General features: G+C 39.9%; 2 protein-coding genes across 8 annotated transcripts in view; one reads left to right on the top strand and one right to left on the bottom strand.

Moving 5' to 3' along the window:
- Window positions 1-17,105, top strand: part of ZNF106 (zinc finger protein 106) — a 42,926-nt gene extending 25,821 nt beyond the window's left edge. For 2 of the 3 annotated variants that reach the window (XM_040599880.1, XM_040599883.1), the window contains 12 exons: window positions 2,241-3,021; window positions 3,394-3,449; window positions 3,917-4,062; window positions 4,374-4,508; window positions 5,438-5,554; window positions 6,358-6,549; window positions 7,633-7,695; window positions 8,582-8,701; window positions 9,156-9,227; window positions 10,809-10,880; window positions 11,461-11,607; window positions 12,639-17,105. In XM_040599880.1, the coding sequence (XP_040455814.1) occupies window positions 2,241-3,021; window positions 3,394-3,449; window positions 3,917-4,062; window positions 4,374-4,508; window positions 5,438-5,554; window positions 6,358-6,549; window positions 7,633-7,695; window positions 8,582-8,701; window positions 9,156-9,227; window positions 10,809-10,880; window positions 11,461-11,607; window positions 12,639-12,695 (1,958 nt within the window). In that variant the 3' untranslated portion in view covers window positions 12,696-17,105. The remainder of the gene's footprint in view (window positions 1-2,240; window positions 3,022-3,393; window positions 3,450-3,916; window positions 4,063-4,373; window positions 4,509-5,437; window positions 5,555-6,357; window positions 6,550-7,632; window positions 7,696-8,581; window positions 8,702-9,155; window positions 9,228-10,808; window positions 10,881-11,460; window positions 11,608-12,638) is intronic. The other variant, XM_040599882.1, reaches the window with a different exon arrangement.
- Window positions 17,106-18,192: 1,087 nt separating this feature from the next.
- The window catches only part of CAPN3 (calpain 3), a 31,524-nt gene continuing 28,267 nt past the window's right edge, over window positions 18,193-21,449 (bottom strand). For all 5 annotated transcript variants that reach the window (XM_040599888.1, XM_040599889.1, XM_040599885.1 and 2 more), the window contains 3 exons: window positions 20,224-20,340; window positions 19,824-19,882; window positions 18,193-19,189 (listed from right to left, as the gene is read on the bottom strand). In XM_040599888.1, the coding sequence (XP_040455822.1) occupies window positions 19,163-19,189; window positions 19,824-19,882; window positions 20,224-20,340 (203 nt within the window). In that variant the 3' untranslated portion in view covers window positions 18,193-19,162. The remainder of the gene's footprint in view (window positions 19,190-19,823; window positions 19,883-20,223; window positions 20,341-21,449) is intronic.

Raw genomic sequence — 21,449 nt, 5'->3', positions numbered from 1 at the left:
CTCTGGGGGCTGGCTGTATGCTTTCTGGGGATTGAACACCTGGCTTGTTAGCTTTCCTAGGATGTCAGCTCAGCCTTGCTTTGAAGGAGCTGATTGCATATGGTTTCCCCTAACTCCCAGCAATCTCTCCCACCTGTGGAACTGAGTGATTCCGTTTTATTGCCCTACACCATGATTTCCTACTTCCTTTTCTAACACCTACAGTACTCCCAAGTGCTGACAATTAATAACTTTTGGGTTTAGAAATTTCAGTTTAAGTTGCCAGTTACTTTGATTTTCCTGGTGGTTTTGTTTTTAAGTGACTGGACTTTCTTCCTCCCCCCTTCCTGTGGGTAATGAGGGATGCATGATTTTAGAGGTGTATTCAGAATTCAAGGGCTTGTATGCCGCCTTCCCAATATAATTCCACACAGTAACTTCAAACCGTGTCTATAAGCATTCATTTCTTCTGCCTAGAGGGTTTTTCTAACAGGTTGCAGCTGTGTGTGACAGCTATGGGTCAGGGGAAAAATAGCTTTCCATTGACTTAGTTTAAATACAATATACTTGGCTGTCAGCAAGTTCTAATTTTATCTTGGAACTTCCCACCTGAGGAGGTTGTGGGCCGAGATGCTCACGTTTAAGCTGTGTCTAGTTGGATGTGTGATTTCAAAGCATCAAATTTGTACTACGATGTGTTAAACAGTCCAACAGCTTTGTCTAATCATTGCTGTAGGTTTAATTTGCTGGTTTATAAGAGACAGAAGCAGGGAGGTGTTTCAAATGTTGCCAGCTTCCCATTTGCATTGAGAGATCCCACCCAGTAAATGCAGTGAACTTGAAACATCCTGTTCTGGATTGTAGTTACTGTAAATGCAGCCGTGGAACTTCAGGGTGTGGGAAGCACAGCTGTGAGAGATGCTGCCTGTGCTCTTAGCTTGTCTCAGTTGAGAGGTTGGATTCATTTGTTTATATTAGCTTCGAATTAAAGTGACAGGGAGAGTATGTTTGCCCCATTGCTTAGGCCACCACTGATGAACTTACAAAGCTTGCCCTGATGGCTACAGTGCTGCCATTCCCAGGACCGAAGGTTGCAGAGTGGGTTGTGCATGGCTCACTTTCAATTGGGCCCAAGTAACTTGGTAGAAATAACTAATGCAGGTGGGTTAAGTGCAAGATCTTCAAATTGTGTCTCTGAGTGTTACCGAAATCTCGGAATGAAGAACTTATCGACACCAATGTGATGTAGATAAGCAGACACTTCTTTATTAACGGCTGGGTGCGTGAGTGAGTCTTCTCACGATCAACGCACACCAAGTTTCAAAATCAGACATATATATAGAACTTATTCATGCATAATCATTAAGTATTCATGCATAATCATGATATTCCCCGAAAATCATTAACATATTCTCCTCCCATATCCAATTCTGCGCAGTAAAGGTTAGAAAGGTCCAGAAATGGGTCTGGGGTACGATTTGGGTAGGTGGTATAGGAGTCGGTGGTTGCAATCTCCCCCTGCCAGAATTACCTTTTACTAAAGTTCGCGGTTTCTTGGCAGATAACTACAAGCTGTTCCAGTTGACTCTCCCCAGTTCCCATTAATCATATATTCTGACATTTCAATACACTTTCTACATACAGAAGACTAGTTAACTACAAAGAAACCTTTCAAACCCTAAATTTACTACCTAAGTTTTAAACAGTGATTCTAGCCTATTCTTCTGGCCTCGGTACGGGACTGTACAAAGGATTTCGTAACGGCTTTTACTGTGCAACTGTAAGTTTCATTAAAATATATTTCTTATCCCTCTATATTTCTATTAAAAATGATTTTATAAAATCAAATAAAGTCAATCAATCTTAACTTATTAGCAAATCTGTAACATGAGCAGCTGAGACATACTAGGCATGCACTGGCTAATACCAGTCCTACAGCAGTGGTGACAGCTGGTAAGAGAGCACCCAGTGAAGCCGTCAATATAGGATTCACCATAAGCTGTTTGTCAGAACTTTAAAACCATTCCTTTGGTTCTGGGTACACAGATAAACATTTTATTCTTCAGCTATGTTGTGGGGTTTTTTAAAGGCTGGATAGCTGACTGAGATAGCGAATCTGCATGTGCATGTAGCTTTCAACATGTGGGAAAATGTACTTTGCATGCACAATTAAGTATAAACAGAAAAATGCAGGGAAAGCAATTTTGCGTAAATATTTGTTGCTGTACAGATTGAATATAACACTAGTCTGCTTTCTTCAGAAGAGACCAGCCAGAAGACTTCAGTATATCCAGTTATCTCTGAAACCATATCCCTATCAGAGCTGGCAGCTTGTTTCCAACACACTAATCAAGATGTTCACAAGCCTGCTGCGGACAGGGGAAAGGCTGGACTTCCTGCAAACCTTTCTCCTCATTCACTGTCTGTTTTTAGCAAGAGAGAAATAAATGATACGGTGACTGAAAGCTTTTTACTGGATCAGTGTAGCACTCCTCTTGTGAAGCATTTAATCCTTCCAGAAACGCCAATGGATAAAACCCCCAAACTGTCAGCAGAACCATCCGAGCAACAGATGGCAACCACTGTAGCCCCAGCAGAAAAAGGAAACAGGAGGAGGAGAAAGTTAAGGAAGAAGAAAACTCTGAGGGCAGCCCACGTGCCAGAGAACAGTGATACAGAACAGGATATAATTGACTCTAAGCCTGTCCGGAAAGTCAAGGGTGGAAAGGTACCTAAAGGAGAAAAAGTTACTACATCCACTCCTCCAAGACAGGAAGATGGAGTTGCTGCTCAAACAGCAAGAAACAAAGATGAGAATGACAGTGATGCTTCTCTGGAACTAGTGGAAGTTCCAGCACCCCAGTGTGAGGTGGTTGACGTAGGTTCATCGGAGTCGGGCGACGAGAAACCAGACAGCCCATCAAAGAGGGGTTCACGCAACTCTGTGAATCAAGCAGTCCTAGAGGCGTCCTGCTCCGGTTATGATGAAGTGAGCTCTACCAGTGAGATTGGCACAAATTATAGGGATGACGGGAAAAGAAGGTGAGATTATTGTAGATCTCAAAAGTAAAAGCACTATACAATATTCATAAGGGCCTCATTTTTTTTTTTTTTTCCTATTCAGAAAGTCTTACAACATCAATAACTTTTAAATTTCATTCAGGAGTGAAAAAAGAGGGGAAAATGAAAACTGATTTTTTTTTGTCCAACAAATGAATGTGTCTTGTTGCCTACTAATTTCTTTAATGCAAGAAGCAAGGCTGCCCTGCACAGAAAGTTTGTTTTTGAGCTTATCTGTTACAGCCTGTTTTCTACTAAGTGCAGTGTCTTGTTTTCTATTGTATTACAGCAATATTTTGTCTGAAAATGAACATATAGAGTCTAATCTTAATACTCTTTATTTCTGTGTTACAGTGTGGCTGAGACACAGACTTCCATATCATCACTAAGAGGATCAAAGAACTCATCAGGTATATCTTTTTAGCTTTTCTTCTCATGCTTTATGTATGTTAAGTCTCGATCAGACTGCTTCCAGAGGGGAATTTGGCCCCTAAGAGAAAAACTGAAGTGGGAAGTGATGCATACTCACTTTACATCATCTCTCACTGCACGCTTTGTGCCTTGACTCCTCCACATCCTCCCTCTTCTTCCCACATGAACACTTCTGCACCACAGTCTCCATAGTGTTGTAGGACAAACAATATGCAATCCTTTTGCTATTTTAAAGATCTTTCTGGACTCAATGTCATATAAAGGTCTTTCTGATATTTTATGTTGCCTTCTGCTGCTCACAGGCTTTAACTGGGACCCACAATGAAATCTGACTTTAAGATGTTGAGACCACAAAACAGTTCTGCTGTTTGGTAATACAAACGACAGCAGTATGTTTGCTTGTGTGTGTTCCCATAATCAAAGTACTCATGTCTCTGTCCTACAGAAGTGTCTTCAGAGCCAGGTGAGGATGAAGAACCAACAGAGGGAAGCTTTGAGGGACATCTGGCTGCAGTGAATGCTATTCAGATTTTTGGGAATTTGTTGTACACCTGCTCAGCAGACAAAACTGTTTGTGCCTACAATCTGGTAGTAAGTAAGGTTGTGGGAATAGTGTTAATTAATTGCAGTTACAAGGCTACAATTCTGGTTTTGTAAAGCCTTACTATATAGTTAAGAAAGCACCTGCTTTTCCAAGCACCTGGGTTTTCTTATGCTGTTCTTTTTCTTCAAACCTCGCTTCTCCCCCTCCCCAACTCCTTCTCCCTATGAGAGGGGTAAGGGGAGTTAGATTGCCGCATGTATCCTGCTTTTGTTAGCTGTCCTACCCTACTCCATCAGGCACAGATCCTGAGAGGCATTATGGGCCTGTATGTTGACAAATCCTGTGCTTTCCTTTTTAGAGCAGGAAGTGTGTGGCTGTCTTTGAAGGACATACTTCAAAAGTGAACTGCCTCCTGGTCACTCAGACAAATGGGAAGAATGCTGCACTCTTCACTGGCTCAAGTGACCACACTATCAACTGCTACAGTATCAAGGTACTCAAACTTGGTGTTGATTAGCATGTACTGCATTTTTATGCGAGTGTTTCTTTGCAAATATAAATGAAGAAAGCCTTTTAAACCCATATGAACTGGACATGAACCCCAATTCATACTGCATTAGAGCAGAGCACGAAAAAAACCCAAACCCCAGAACCCAAAACAAACAGCAAACCATTAAATGATTTACTATCCTAATCTTTTGGCTAGCTTGTCAGTGTAATTTTTGCCAGAACAGCATGATAGGACCCCAGATGTCAGGAACACCAAAGTGCAGAATGGTTGTCTGACCACGATTGTATGTCTTGCTGTATTCTGAACTTCGTTGCTTATGGAAGGCTCTGCTGTCTGTGTAGAGAAGTTGTAGAGAGAACAGGTATCTGTTTTTCTAAGGGTAGGTGGAGGAGCAGACTTGAGTCTTCCTGAACCTGGATTTTTACAGATAATTGATTGGAAGGCTTGTCCAGCCTGTGGCTTGAAGGACTAGAAAGCAAGTATCTGCTTCAGGGGGCAAACTGCTAGAGATTTTTAACTCTTAGGCTGATGCTTCGTGGCACTTTATCTGTGGGGGACTTCATGGGGATTCCTCAAAATCAAGCATGTAACGTTTTTTTTTCATATATATATATATATATATATGTATATAGTCTGTAGTCTAAATTTCTATATACATTAGAGGTTGTAACTAGAATAAAGCTTTTAGGATTGTAACTGGTTGCTGAGGTACGGTCAAGTCTCAGAGATGGGAGTGAGCCGAGTAAAAATAGGATCAAACTGCCATGTGACACCAGCCTTTCAGATGTTTTTCTCTAACGCTGTTGGCTCAAAAAGTGCAGCTTGTAGGTGAAAATCATCATTCACTTCAGGCTTTTTTTCCCTGAATTGTTTTCAGTTAATGAAAAACTTTAAAAACTTTCTATTGCCAGACCAAGGAATGCATGGAACAGTTTAAATTAGAAGATCGAGTGCTCTGTTTACACAGTAGATGGCGGATCCTTTATGCAGGCCTTGCAAATGGCAGTGTGGTTACTTTCAGCATAAAGGTTAGTTCATGTAAATACTGGCACCTTAAAGCCTGTTGTGATATTGGTTTTTTCCACTTTGTGTTTCTTCCCATTCTTTCTCTTGAGTAGTAAGTGTATTTGTAATGAAAGTGTTGGCCCATTCGGTCCCTTATTTTGTCAGTGCATGAAGCTGTCCCATCTCCTCTTCCCTCTGGTTACCTTTCTCTTAACTGCTGTATTGATGTCGCACTTTTCCTTAAGGTTCTACCAGTCATGTGTCATGAGAGTTTGCTGACACAGTTGATTATTTATGAATCTTCCTTTCTTGTCCATCAAAGTAGTGTGAGAGACTTCAGTGTGGTGCTGGTTTAGTCTGCTCTGTTTGCAGTTATAGAAGAGACTTGTTCATGGGTTTTCTGGCAAAGAGGCTTAATCAGCAGTCCCTATGATGTTTAAAGATGAATAAAAATAATTATTTAAATAGATTATTTTCTTCATGCATCCTAGACTAATTTCTCGAGTTTATCTGTAAAAGTTCATTCTGGTTTGCATTTTTTCTCGTATTTCCTCTCATTGTTCTAATTTGGAAGGAGGAATTACTGGACCTTTGCTAAATAATGAAATGTTTTTTAAAAAGACAGGAAATTGAAGCCTAACATAAGGAGTCATTTCCTTGATTTGGAAGCTTAGTTCTTAAGATGCAACTCTTACCGCTGCTGAAATGGGGTGTTACTAAATTCAGATGCTGTAACAAGTACAACACAAAAAAGACTTGATGGCCTAGTCAGTGTCATAGCAAAGTTTTAATTCTTAAATACCACTTTTTTTTCCTCCCCCAACAGAACAACAAGCAGGTTGATACCTTTGAATGCCATGCTCCTAGAGCAGTGAGCTGTCTAGCCACAGCTCAGGAAGGAGCACGCAAGTTGTTGGTAGTGGGCTCCTATGACTGCACCATCAGTGTGCGAGATGCACGGAATGGGCTGCTTCTCAGAACCCTGGAGGGTCACAGCAAGACTATACTCTGCATGAAGGCAAGTGTCTCTGAAAATACATTTTTGACAAAGAATGCTTAAAATGATGTGGTTTTTCTTCCTCATCTAAAAGTGAGCAGATTGTGGTAGGAAATAAAGGATTCCTCCATTTTAAATTATAAAAAACTGAGTGATTTGGTAGCAAAATTGTCTCTGGCTGGCTGCCTTATCTCGTGTTCCCAGCAAAGCTGTAGGGGGGGGTGTATGTAGGAAGCATGTCTATTTTGGTTTTTTTAGGAGATTCAGGGAATATTGACATTTGAGTTTGCCACCAGAGGGAAAGTTAGGGAAAAGGTTAAGTTTTTCACATACTGTCATAGTACAGACCTCAGAGGAAACTAGAAAAAAATTAACTCTAGAGAAATGTTCTTCTTTCTTAATAGAGGAATAATTAACACTTACAGGTTTCTGGCTCCTGAGATTACAAGCTGGAGCATATGCTTGTCTGACTGCCTTGCTGTGACCACCATGTAACAGATAGGGGATGACTTCTATAAATTGTATTTGTCACTTTAGATGTTACGGTGCAGTGGCTCAGCCTTTTTTGCTCTGTGGACTATCCCAGTCCTGCTTGCATGGCAGCGTACTGTGGTGCCTTCTTGATCCATGATGGATCTGTTAGGCTTCTTTTCTAGATCAGTACAAGTCAGGAACACAGTCTTTCTTACACGACCAGAACATAAGTACACAGCACATCCAGTATTTCCAGGAAGCGGTGAGCTTTACTATGCATGTGCAGAGCAGCATTCTGCATCCAGTTTGCTTGGCCCCTGACCTGCTGCTGAGCTGTCCCTGAGAACAGTCCTTAGGTAGGATGAGTTGGCCTCGTAGGCTGCGAGTTAACAGCTTCTAACGTCAATTGTGAAAGTGTCAAAAGTCATTGTTAGGGGATAGCGTAGTACATTTTATAGCTCTTATGTAAAAATCTCAGTGCATGCTTTTTTGGCATACTCTGTTGATTTTAATTCTGTCAAATTTAGGAGATGTTACAGTACAACTTTAAACTGAACAGCGTCTTAATGTTTTGCTTGCCCATTTCCATGTCTGCTACAAAAGTAATACAATATTATTTTTTTTTGTAAGGTTGTGAATGATCTGGTATTCAGTGGCTCCAGTGATCAGTCTGTCCATGCTCACAACATTCATGTAAGTCTCATATACAAAGTTGGAATGACTTTTGCTATTAAGGCAGTGAATTCCTGTGCTATAAAGTCAGTATTTCCAGGATTTTTGGCTGACTGGTGGGGCAAACTGCTTCCAGGAATGGAAGTCATATGACTTTGTTAATGTGACTGTGCACTCTAGCTAACTAAGGAGGCACGCAGAGGATAGATGACTCCTGTAATATGATATGCAATGCCTTTTTATCTGGGGATCTTGCTTTTGCAAAAACTACGCAAATGTGCTGATAATGTAGAAAGGGTTTAGAGCAAAGGTGTGTGAGGGAAGAGTTCCTCTATTACAGGGAAAACTTGAGGGATACAGTGTTCCAAACTAGCTGGTTCAAAAGCTGTTATACTGTCGTGAATGCTTTGTCTCTAGCCTGCCGCTCTTTTCCTCTTTTACACCATCTTTCTCCTATGCTAGCAGAAGCATTCATGTAGCTATTCAACAAGGTAGATTAAGAAACTTAACAGAGATAAATTTTAATTGAAAAAAGAAATGTGTATTTAGCTAAATTTGCTCACTGATCCTTGTGGCTACATAAATACTGCTAGTAGTAGCTGCACAGTGCTAGTTGCAGGACAGGTGGGAACATGTTACAAATGATAGAAGGAGTAGTAGACACTTTTTGTAGTGGCACACATTTCTAGTGTACTGGAATGGCTCTGTGTTAACATGGGGAGGAAAAGGTAAGTAGTGTTTGATCATAGTCTGGAAGTACCTTCACAGGAGCTGGAATCTAATAAAAGGTGTTTGTATTTTCCGAGCAGTGAGCATTAAAGCTAGCTATCCTATCTAGGTTAGGTAAAACTTTTGTTTTAATAAAAACAAACACACACCTATTTGCCTTTGCTTTTTCTTGATGCAGACTGGAGAGCTGGTACGGATCTATAAAGGTCATAACCATGCAGTAACGGTTGTGAACATTCTTGGGAAAGTGATGGTGACAGCATGTCTAGATAAATTTGTTCGTGTTTATGAACTACAGGTAAGAAAACTTTTAGTTACTAATGACATTTAGCTAAAATACGTGCTAATTATTTAGGAGTCATCTTTGTGCTTACTGGGCTCTGGCCCATCCTTCTCTTTCCTGTCGCTCAGACTATATCCTTATCTCACCAGCCAAAATAAATGGGTTTTAAAGAATGTAACCTGAACCATGTTTTTTTAGAACCTGGGTTATCCTAAGACAATGACAGCTCAGAAAAGTGGGAAATGTTAGTTTTGTCTGCTGAAAGACTAAGTGCTTAGTTGGACAAAAAGGCTCACAAAAGTAATGTAAGCAAAAGTGAGATTTCCTGGTGGCTCCGAGGTTTGGAATCCACCAGAGTAGTTTAGTTGCTACTCAGGAAGCTGCTCTTGGAAGCGTTGTCATTTGCGACTCTGTGAAAAAGGGCTGTTAACTGTCATGCTATTAAATGTTTGTTTCTGTTTCTTTCAAGTCTCATGACCGCTTGCAAGTGTATGGAGGCCACAGCGATATGATCATGTGTATGACCATCCATAAGAGCATGGTAACTTCCTTCTTTCTGCTGGTCTCAAAGAGAAGGTTGTATTTTCCACAGGCATATGCGAGACAGTTTTATTTTTTCAGATAATGAAATCATCCTGCTGTCTGACTAAGAAGAACTTAGAAACGTCAGCCAAAAAATAAAGTTACTATAAAGGCTTTGTATTGATGTAATATTATTGTCTGGGGAAAAATTACCTTCTAACTTACTGTAGCATTAAAACAATTGTTCTGTTTGAAGTGATGATTGCAATGAAGAGTCTAGAAATAGTAAAATATTACCTCTTTTCAAGCATCATGTTTGACTTCTACTCAGGAGAGTCACCCAGATGCTAGAGAAAAACTTCACCCACAGTCAAACCTCTAGTAACCTTTGATAGAATGTAAACAAAGGTATGCAATTGATTTAGGCACGCAGAATTTCTTCATACATCTGTCCTGCAAGATAGGTTTCAGAAGCACTTCTGGATAAATAAGTAGCTTAAAGTAGTCGTTAAAAGCACTTATTTGCCTGCATATGTAGGAATTTGTTTGCAAACTTTCAGATTGTAAAATGAAAGGTATAGAGATGATCTCTAATAACAGAAGCATCAAATCTAACAGAACTGTCTCCTGCTAATTGGTATGCATACTGCCCAAGCCTCACTTCTTACATGAGAGAGACTGAGAGCTACGTGCACTCAAGCTTCGCACAGTCTGAGGCTTGAACTGTCTCCCAGCAATAATCTGTTTTGGGCATTCTCAAAAAAATGTTCAGATCAGGAGCTTAGTGATGAGTGGAAGATTATCATTTTCTGTAGCAGTCTTAAGTATTAAAGTGTAGTCTTTTACACACAGCAGATTGGCTGTTATATCCTAATGATGAATTTCCAAGAGACAAAAATACTTGAACAAAAATAACAAATGAAATCTTCAGCTTGCAGAGTTTTCTTTATTATGTGAGTAATTATAATATTAAGAGAGTATTCTCTGTTATGTATTATATGATGAAAGTTCTTTATGGGCTTACAAGCATCTGACATCTTTTTCTTTCCCAAGGACAATTTTGTGTGGTGTCTTTGCCTAACAAAAGTGTTTTTCAAGATGACATTTTGCCTGTGTTTTTAGGATCTGTGTCAGTTGTCGTCTTCTGAAATCCTGATGCTCTTCCTCACCCTTCCTCTTCATCCCTTTTTGATATACACATAACTGTTTAAGTCTTGGAAATATATTCAACTTGACATTTGCACCCAATTTTTTCTTTTTTTTGGGGGGGGGGGGTTCACTTCAGTGGATAATAACATATTTCAAAGTATTCTGAACTTTTACACACAGGACACTATCAACAATAGAAATTATGGAAACATTTCTTATTCACTAGTAGGCTTTTGTAAACTATGAATGCAAATCTTAAAAGAGTTAGGTTAGACCCATTTTTTTTAAATTCAGAATCATTGCAAGTTGGTATTTTCTTGTTTTTCACCTAATATACTCTGCACTGAAGCTTCCTCCAAAATTTTACTTTCTCCTCCTCCCCCCACCCACCCCACCACCACCCCCGCCCCATTATTCCCAGTTTGCTTATCCATAAATGTTTTTTTCACAGATCTATACTGGATGCTATGATGGCAGTGTCAGAGCTGTGAGGCTTAATCTGATGCAGAATTATCGTTGCTGGGTAATGAGAAAAATGTTTTTAGCCTTCTTTTGTTATAGTTTTTGGATGAATCTTCTGGGCATGGTCACTACTCAGTCTTAGATAGCTTGACCTTTAATTTATTGTAATTCAATAATATTTTTAAAATGTATATGTACATTTTTCATGGTCTTTAGCGTATGTGTATGCTTTGGGGCAAGTTGATAGCAGCATCTTAAATTATTTTTCTTTCTGTCAAATTTTAGATAGTGACACGTAACTTTAAAACCAAAAGCTTCAGCTGAGTGGCATAGAAAGCTAAATTACTCTGCTAAATAAATTTAATTAAATCCCCAATGACTCTGTCTCAGGTAAGCTTCAATCTTGTAAAAACCTTAGTTCCTCTCTTTCTCCTGCCATTCTTGCTGATCGTCTAGGCTTGGTGAGAGGCAGGATGAATTTCTGTAAAGCTATAATTCAAGGAATAGAGATGAAAAAATGTACAGGAGGTGGCGTACATGTGAACATGTATGTCTTGGTAAAATATTGTGAAGTTGCAAGAAGAAAACTACTAGCTAAAATTATTTTTCTTTGGCTTATTCTGGTGTATATTTTCTACCAGTGGCATGGATGTTCATTGATCTTTGGAGTTGTGGATCATCTGAAACAACACTTGCTGACTGACCACACCAACCCTAATTTTCAGACCCTAAAATGTCGTTGGAAGAACTGTGATGCTTTCTTTACTTCCAGGAAGGGTTCCAAGCAGGTATGTGGTTGAACTAACATAGTTGTATTTGGTAGCATAAAGTATCTACATCACCACAATTGTGGGACTTGATCCTGTTTCTCTTTAAAAAGGGTTAAATTCTTACAGTCTTGACAGGCTTGACTGCATACAGTTAGTCATACAAGGCTAATAGGCTTCAGTTCAACCTGTGACTGATAAAGAGTGCAACTAAGTGTTATAACTTGAGATATGGTCAATTTAAAACAGAAATACTATATGGAAATAGTAATATTCTTGAAATATTAGAAGAAATTCTGATAACCCTACTCAGGATGCAAGTTTCTGTAGGAAAAAAATATTTTTTAAGATGAACAAACATCAGTCTTGAAACAGGTTTTTATCCTCTTAACTTTTATCCATCACTACCCCCCTTCATTGTTGTGGATGCTGATACTGTTCCTTGGCATATGGGATTGGTTTTGCTAAGAATCATTAAATAAGTAGTGCATACCTTTCTGCATGAATGTTAGCATAGGTGGGAAAAAAATGAAGAAGGCATAACAGTTGGATTAAGTGATGTGCAAATGGTTGGGGGGCGTGGGTGGAAGGAGGGTTTGTTACCTACAGACTGATCGGTAAAATCCACGTTTTACTCCTTGGCAATATAAACTACCTTCCTGTTGAAAGCTTCTCAAAATATGCTATGGAAGGAGGTTTCTTAGAAGACTAAGAAACAGCAGTAGAATCTTTAATTTTTTCTTCAAGCACTAGCTTTGTATATGTTGTGTTTATTTGATATGCACGTCTAGTCAGAAAGGGAACTGGGTTTTACTTACCTTGGATCATGTGGTATGTGAAATATTTATAGAAGTGATTTAAGAACTTGGCATTGATAAATTTTTCAAGTTTGTTTTTTTTTTTTTTTTTAGAAGCTTTAAACCAAAAAATGCATATTATCCAGAATATCACTTTCAGTGAGGCTTCAAGGATCTTTTGCAAAGTCATTTGTTATTGTTGTTGCTATTATTACTATTATTTTTAACTGTCTTCTGGTGTTTTTTTTTTTCTAGGATGCTGTAGGACACATTGAAAGACATGCCGAGGATGACAGCAGGATTGACTCATGAAGCTTTTCACCTCCCACATTGGGAAGTAATTTTATATGTCAGAATTATTCCAAATAACATCAATTTCTTACTCCAGTCTTTCCTCTTTCTTTTCCCACTTGGAATCCAAAGTTAGAGTGGGGCTGAAATGCCTTGCTACAGAGACTTCAGGTTGTGTTGCGCTCTGTAGAAATAAGGCTGGTCAAGTAAAATTCGGCCCAAATGGAAGATTCTTGCAAGATTTTAATACGTTGACAGATAAGAATATTCCCTCCACTTGTCTGCCTTGGTTTTTTGTTGGTTTTTCTGGTTTTGGTTTTTTTTAAGAAGCATAGTCTGAGGGTCCTTGGGAAGTCCAGAGGGTGTTGAGAACTTAGATGACAATAGGTGCTGGTGTCTGCAAACTCAACTTGAAGCCTGTGGAGTGTCTTTAGGACATGTCTGATTTTATGTTGTATCCCATTTTTTTAGCTGATCTTAATAAAATTCTGCAAACCAGAATATGACAGATTCTAACAATGTAACCTGAATTTCCAGTGTACATTTTGACTTCCTTCATAAAAAGAAGAGGTATTCTATGGAGAACTGGAATAAATTAACTTTTTTAATGTTCATTGTAACTTATTTTTTATTCCTTGTGTAAAAATTGCTACAACTAGCACAATATATACAGTGACAGACTTCCCGAAATACTGTACCTTCTGAGGTATTTTGTTTATTTGCAGGAAGGCAGTTACTTCTTGAGAGGTATGCCAGGAGCAGAAAAACAGCCAGAAGGGTGGCTCTGCTCACGTGCTTTGCAATCTTAAGTCTTTTTAAATATTGGTCCTTATATACAGGAAAGAAGTAAGTGGTGTTGGCTTTTGTTTTAGTTAAATACCAGCATAGCCTCTGCTATCTTGATATGCCACCACAGCTGGATTCCTGATTTTATTTGGAATCTTAGTGACTGAGTTTTGTATTTCTGTATCTTCATGGCATAGCAAACAGAGAAATGCAAAGGCACTGCCTAAGTGCATCCACTTAGGTAATGTTTTGTCTCTGTTGTGAACTGGCTTCATTGGCTTGGGCTGTGTCAAGCTCACAAAAACTCAGCTGGAAAGAACGGAGCAGGATTTTAAAGGGTAAAGTTCTCAAGCAGAAGCTGAGGATACAAAATGCATATAATGTATAGGAGTCTTGGTTCTACTAACGCAAGAAGGTACCACAGAGAAACCAGTGCAGAGGGGAAGATTGTTTCTACTTGTCAGGACTCCTCTGCAGGTGTCCCTTGGCATGGAAAACTTCACCCATTAATTTCAATTAAATGTACTACTTGTATTTGCAGTCCTGTCGCCTGTAATGACACAAGTCTAGCAAAGCACTCTTTTGAACAATGAGACTAATTAGTAAGGGGCTTTGTGTTCACATTTGCCTAACTTGTTGCTCAGGATAAAAAAAGCTGAAATTTAAGTAACAGAAGGTAAAGACAGCACAGTGGCGAAACTGAGCTGCTTGTAAATGAATCCCGTGCTTTTCAAACAAATTGAATGTACTATTTTGACTGGGCATCGCTTTCACCACTTCTTTGAGGCTTGCTATGTCAGCCATAGACCAAATGAGTTTTATAGCCTCATCTTTGACTACAAAGAAGCCTTTTTAGGCCAAGAAAGTGATTGAGGAGAGCCCACGGATGTTCCACTGCTGTCAAATCAAGGAACTTCAGGGCCTTCTCTGAAGCACGCTGTTTTTGTATTGTCTTAGCGGACAAGCATAATTTCTCTGTGATTGCTTGAGATGGATGACTTTTTTGTGAGAGACAGAAACAAAGTAGGAATGAGATGTAGTAGCATCCTACTTCAAAGACATGGGAATCTCTCAGGTTCCAATACTTTTGCAGTGATTTGTTTGGGTGTTTTTATTAAGCTGTTTGTGAACAGGAAAAATTCCCGATATGTGACTCAGACCCCACACTGTTTTGAGGGAGTTTTTATTTTGGCTTTCAAGGTGTGTGTGTGTTTGTGGTTTTGATTTTTGGTTTTTTTTCTTTCTGTGGTCTGTGGATGAAACAATTCAAGAGAGAATCAAGTTCAGGGAGATCTCTGAGCATCATACATGTTTTCTGATGTAGGTTGTATTGCTCTAATGTCTCTGAGAGTATTTGTTTTTTTCATGACCTAAAAGCTGTAGACTGCGTAATACTTAAACCATTTCCAAAATTATTGATATTCAGGAGTTGTTCTGGGCTTTTTTTCAACCACAATGAGGGAGCATGTCAACATGTGGCATAAATAATGTGAATGTTTCAAGTGGTCCTCCATGGACTGCACTTGAAGTGGAAGTGTGTGTCCTTAGGACAAGCATGTGGAGTGATTGTAGCATTCTGAAAAATGGTGTGTGAGACTAGATATTATTACTGCTTCCTTATGATTCTTCACATTCTTTCATCTGTTTTCAGGAATGCGTAAAGATCTTTCTCACTAGGTGTTGCAAAAGACAGTTATTACACTTTATTTGCATTCCTGATTGCTTGTTGAGTTTATCTGTTTCAGTTGGTGGAAGCAAACTTTCTTTTCTTGTAGTCCATGATACTTCCTTATCCGTCCTTGAAAAGACTGGACTTCTGAAATCCAGCTAATTTCAGATATATTGTAAGAATCTTAAAATGGGTGAGATGGGGCAGTAGCAGCCGCATGAGTGTTCATAAAATTTTGCTTCATAAATTAAAAACCATTTTAAAAATTGCTCAAGGGTTCGGAGGAAAATGCAGTGCTGCTTCATCCTGAGGGCGTCTTAAAAGGTTTTGCTGCGAAGTTATTGTGCAGCTGTGGAAATCCCCAGGCATCTCTGGAGTTCTGTGGGAAGGTTTCCTGTTAGTTCAGCTGGAACTCGGTGCAGCTTTCGCTATTGGCCGTTCACTTCTGGAGGTAATTGCAGGAGATGCCAAACTAATGTATTGGCTTGGTAGCCATTAATGACATTCTCTCCAGTCTTGCAGCTTGGGGTTTTGATTCTTGATACACCTCCAGTCAAAGAATGTAATGACTTTTGGGAAGGCAGACTATTTGCCAAATTTAGCGGAGTAATATTTGCCTGAAAAGCAGCGCTGCACACAAGCCTGTTTCAGGACTACTTTTGTTTTCAGGTTTGGGTTTTCTTTATGCAAGTAAAATGTTCTAAGTGGAAGAGTGGGTAGAATGAGGGTTTATTTTGTGGTTAGCTGTACTTGTTTTGTTAGTCAAATGTTAAATAATGAGCTCTGGACTTGATATGTGGCTGACTACATATGGCAGGCCCTTTGGGGGACAAGCCACCATTTTCCTCTTAGTAGGACTGACATTGTGCTTATAAAGCTATGAGCCTCCTCAGCAGACAGAAGGTGCTCAGAGGCATTTTACACTTTTACGATATAAAGAGTGGGCCAGCCACTACTGAAACCAGTTACATCATTCTCTTCAAAAGCATGAGAACTTGTGCTATAGGCATACCAAGCCCTGACTGAGCTCCGGCAGGAAGGTGTGTAGCATAAAGTTATGACTTGAAGTTTGCGTGACCTGCAAAGCTTAACCTTCCCAAACCCAGATAGCCTTGCATGTATTGAACGGTAAAGACAATGGTAGGATTGTCTATATTCATTGCTTCTTTCTCCTTCAAATCACAGAGACAAATAACAGCTAACTGGCAGTGCAAAATACTCTATGGCCTAACACTGCTGCTTCTGTACGTGGAAGGGGCTGGAGGGAAAACTGGTACGAAGATGCGTTAAATATCCCAGCTTCTGCTTGCCTTGTGTCACTTTATGTGTGGGCTGCAGACTTTAAACATATTATCAGTGCATGAGCTGACTTCTGCAAAATAGCAGGAGTTCGGCTGTGTGGTGCGTTTGAAGTAGTGCAGTTCTTAATGCACATTTTCAAACTGTACAATAATGCCAGATCAAGGTAAATGGTAACTGAAAACTCGCAATAAACTGCAGGTTCCCAGAAATAAAAATGTGGTGTTGAGAAAATATTTTTCCCTATTTTTGAAATAAAACACAGGTACAGATGAATCTTGGTTCTCAGGCTTGTATGGTACTATCATTCAAACAGTCTAGGTTGTCCGGAGTTGCAGAATATGTGAGGAAGGATAAGGAAACTGTTTCAGTTACTGTTTGTAAAATTTAATTGTGAAAGAGCAAACTGTGTGGGTATATATTCTGTTATATGCACCTGCCAGCTTCTCAAATTTCATTTTGCTGTAAGTGTTAAACAGTCTTTTTGAAGAATGGAAGTGGAATAAACCAACATAATTGAATATTTAATCATTTAAGCTGTGTAGAATATGTGCACAGATAGATCATGGTTTTCTTCTCTCACTCTGGTACAAAGCTGTGAGCGTAATAACAAAACTACACAGCAAAAGAAGAAAAAGAAAAAAACCCAATAAAAATAAAAGTTCTTTATATTGTTATGGTTTGTCAGTCTGATTCTTCTTTGTTTGGAATAGAGTGATTCTTTCACAGGATTTGGTAGAACTGGATTTTTTTCCTTTATTAAGAGGGCTGGATAAAATCAAGACAGGCCACTTTGAAGCTCCAGCACTGGCAGGAATGTTGCAAGTTTTTGCTCCCAGTGTGCAGCAATCTCAGACCTAGGCCTTCAGCAGGGAAAACAGGAACGGCCCACCCAGCTGGTGCCTCCAAGATGATGTACTGACTCCCTTGCTTCATGGCCTGTTGCAAAGGGAAGTTCTCTAGAGCAATTGGTAGTTCACTCACCAGGACTTGAAGGACTGATTTTGAGTTGCCAGTCAAAAATCCTGATTTTGATCTTTTGACTGAGAAATTTTGGGTTTCTCTGAACATCCCAACTGAGAGAATCTTGGCCATATTTTTTTGTATGGAGATAATGCATGGCTGGAACGGAGGGCTCCTAGTGTTCTAGTCATCTTAAAAATGTGATTTGGATTAAAACAGGAGTTGAATTTAAAGGAGAATAACTCTTCTTTAGCTAAACTTTAGGATTTTCTTACTCTTTCAGAGTAAGTTACACTGCAAGACAACATTAAGAACTTTTTAGTCGAAAGTTTTTCTGTTTCTTGATGACCTTTCAGTTGAATGTGCTACTTACCAGAATAACTTTGAGTGGATGTTATGATTTGGTTTCACAGTTTTGCCTTACAGTAGTGGATTGCTTTGTTACTTTTCACCACTAGAGAACTAAGTGGAAGGTTCTCCTGACAAAGTCTGGTCTCTTCACACCTTTTTTTGCACATTTTGTTTTTCCTTCCAGTTTTATGTTGATCAGCAATTGACCAGTTGTGAAAGCCTGTCATCCTTAAAACTGGTAATGGTGGAACCTGCCAAGTTCAAGTGCTTTTTTGTAAATGCATTCAAGGAGTGTGCTGGCAGGTATTTGAGATATTAAGCTGATTTCATGCTTGCCATAAAACCCCAACAGCTGCCGTATATTCAGGAGAATGATGGAAGCGCACTCAATGTTTCATCTTCTGCTGTTCTTTCAAAATAAAAACAAAAAGAACCTCTAAAAATTAGGCCAAAGTCCAGTTGATTTTATTTTCAATTCAATTGATTGTACTTACACATTCTAATAACCTTGCCAAAGTGGTCATGCTAACATAGTGTCTGATTCTGCTGCAAGTCACATCTTACAATAAAGAAATACAGAATACTGTCAGGAAATCGGACCCTGAGGTGGGGGGAGAGTGGGTGTGTAGATATGTACATTTGTATGTATAAGAGGGTTTATGTCTCAAATAGGAAACAACTTTCTCAATGTTACAGAAAATGCAGTTACAATAGAAAACATTCCAAATGTCCAATGTGTAATTAAGATACTATGGCGGTACTAAAAATGAGAGCAAATTGCTTAGTTCCAGTACTTTTGCTGAAGCACTAGACTAGGCTGTACCTAGATACTGCAGTCTGTTGTGCCTTTCTGCCACGTTCCTAGCATAGCAGGGAGCCAACCTGCACAGCCACATCTGTAACAACGTGATTGGGATGCATAATATTAATGTAATCTGGCACAGTCTTGTGAAATATTCAGTCAATATCATGAAGAGGCTGTAACTGATAATATGAAAAGCAGGACAAGGAGTTAATGACTAATTACAAGGTGGTAGTGAACACCTCTGACTTTCACAGTTAGATACAGTACCAATTCTGCTTGACTTGAGGGAAGGCTTTTCCAGTTGTCAGCATAAGCAGAATAACAATGCATGCTCTGTGTCTCAACCACGCAGAAAAAGCTTAATTCAGTCATCAATAAATTAATCCTTGTTGCCCAAAGGAAAATGTCAAGAAATTGTAACAGTAGTTACAGAATATGCGCCCTGGTCTGCCTACTGCAGTATGGTCATCTTTTTTTTTTTTTCCTAAGGGCTTCTTCCCATTATCTCGGTGACTGAAGCAAATAATTGGGAAATGCTCTTCTTTGCACTTGGAGATGAATGGAGCTAGTTACTCAAAACAGAGGTCTTGATGAAGGTAGACGCTGGCTCTGGCGTTACGCATACATCGTGAGCTGCAGCCACTGAAAGAAGAGTTAGAATAAAAGGATGGAAAACTGGTTGGCATCCTCCAACAAATCGTACTTGAGACATCACCATCTCTAGCTGGAAGGCAGCTCCTTGCTGACACTTGGTATGAAGCATAGTGGCAGTGGGGAATTTTAAGCTTCTTGCTCCTATTCCTCCTTCACTTGCAAAAAGTGAGGGGTCTTTTTAATGGCCTACTTAGCAAAAAGACATGCTTTTAAGTTGAAACTTTGTAAGTCTTCTTAGTAAGATTTTAAAAAAGGTAAAGAAAGAGCTATGTTAAAACCTGTTATCATTTAATGCTATATCAGTAGGTTTGATTTAAATTGCCCTTTTAAAAAAAAGTCTCAAAAGTTTTGTGAAGCACTTCAAAGATGATACAAAGAGTCCGCAGCTGTGCTCTTCAGCACCAACTGGAGTCTTACAGAGCAGCTGTTACTGGCAGATTATGGATGTTTTCCATGTAAAGTTGGTAGCAAAATTTTTAGGAGGTTTTGCGACCTCTTACCAACTGGATGACAATTTCAGACCAGTTCTTGTAGGCTCCTTTGAGAACGTGTGCAATGAATAATACGACTAAAATTTAGCGTTGTGACATTGTGTTAGAAATAGTAGCGTAAAGCTGTTTACCTCCAGGACGTTGAGCTTAATGATGCCATCTCCGTCTTTATCAAAGGCGTGGAATGCCCCTGAAGCAAGGAAACAAAAATATATGGAGTGGATTAAATTGCTCTGTGTGTAAAGGTAATTCCAGGTAGTAAATCAAATTGTGCTCCTGGTGTGTTATACAGACTTGTGCAAGTATTTACTTATGTGGTCATAAAGTATTTCTGCATACGTGTTTACCTTAGCCAATACAATGGTTTCTGGTGTTTGTATGAGATGGCTGTCATATTTTAGATTCCCTAAGCACAGATCTTTAATTATTAATACCACATATATAGGCAGGAGTGCTTTAAACAAACTTCGCTTTGAGTATGACTGCATTTTGGGGGCGAGGGGGGGAAGTACAACTGGGGCGGCCACTCACTGAACATGGCGTCCAGGCGCACGAAGCAGCAGATGAAGCTGTCAAAGTCGATGTTCATGTTCTTGTCAGCGTAGCGCATGGTGATGATGTCGTAGAGCTGGTTGTTCAGCCGAAACCCTGCGGAAGAGCAGAAATGGGGCAGAGCTGTGCCACGGCGGGGGAGGCTCTGGGACACCCAGGCCTGTGGCCGCTGTTCGGCCATCGGCGCGTCCTGGGCCCGGCCGGGGCTCGGCCGGAGGGTCCCGCTGCAGCCGCTACATGGAATGAAGGAAAGCTGTGAGGAGCTTCCCTGTGTCCAGCCGCTTTCTTAAGACAGTAGTAATATTCTGAAATCGCAGTTTAGGATTTTTGTTATTATCATTTAGGGTATTTAGGAGAGCCAGCAGCATGTGAGTTACCTCACGCTGTATCAAGAGCAGAGGGCTGTGCCCAGCAGTCTGCGGCTTAGCTGGGCCTGATAAGAGCAAAGGAGCAAAAGCTGGGCGACAGAAATGCAGGAGGAGGTCGCTATGAAAACAAAACTACACAATGGTCAAAAAGCAGATGAGGAGGTAACACCTCAGCAGGGCGTCAGGGAAGCGTGGCACTGGCGGCTTGTGGCCGTGCTTCCTGAGGACTCTGTTGTGGTCTAGGTGCTGCCGGCTGTTGGATAAACGCGAGGTCATGCACAGCCTGCGTGAGAAACCTTTATTGTGGAATGTATTCTCGAGTCTAAAATCAAGGCAGGAGGTATTCAAAAAATTTTTTTACATTGACAGCTTTCCTAGTGAGAATGGAAACCTGGAAAATAAAAATAACCCGTATTTCTACTGCAGCAGGAGCCCAAATGCAGGTGTAGTTTTGTCCTTAGCAAAGGATCAAATCACTGATGTTTTGTAAAGTACAAGATAGCCATCCATTTCTGTTCCTTGAACTGGAAAACAATGTGCCAAAATACTACTGAAGTGCCACTGAAATCATCCCATCTAGGTTTATAGGGACACTACAGATTTTCTGATTAAAGAAGTCATCTTGCTCCCTTAGAGAGCTGATAAGGACATTTGCTGGGGGAGGCCTGCTGTCTAGGGGAAGGAGCACACTGGTGTGTTTGAGACAAGAAGCAAGAAATGTCGAGAGCTTCTCTGCTGAACAAATTCCATTAACTGCAGGTTTTGCAGAAATTCTTTTTTCTCACTGCAAAGGTAGAAGAGGAGACTGAGCCCACAGCAGCTTAGTGCCTAAGAAGC

The sequence above is a fragment of the Falco naumanni genome, chromosome 7, assembly GCF_017639655.2.
Source record: "Falco naumanni isolate bFalNau1 chromosome 7, bFalNau1.pat, whole genome shotgun sequence".
Taxonomy (NCBI): domain Eukaryota; kingdom Metazoa; phylum Chordata; class Aves; order Falconiformes; family Falconidae; genus Falco; species Falco naumanni.
The sequence above is the reverse complement of the archived record's forward strand: the minus strand, read 5'-3'. Positions and strand labels throughout refer to the sequence as shown.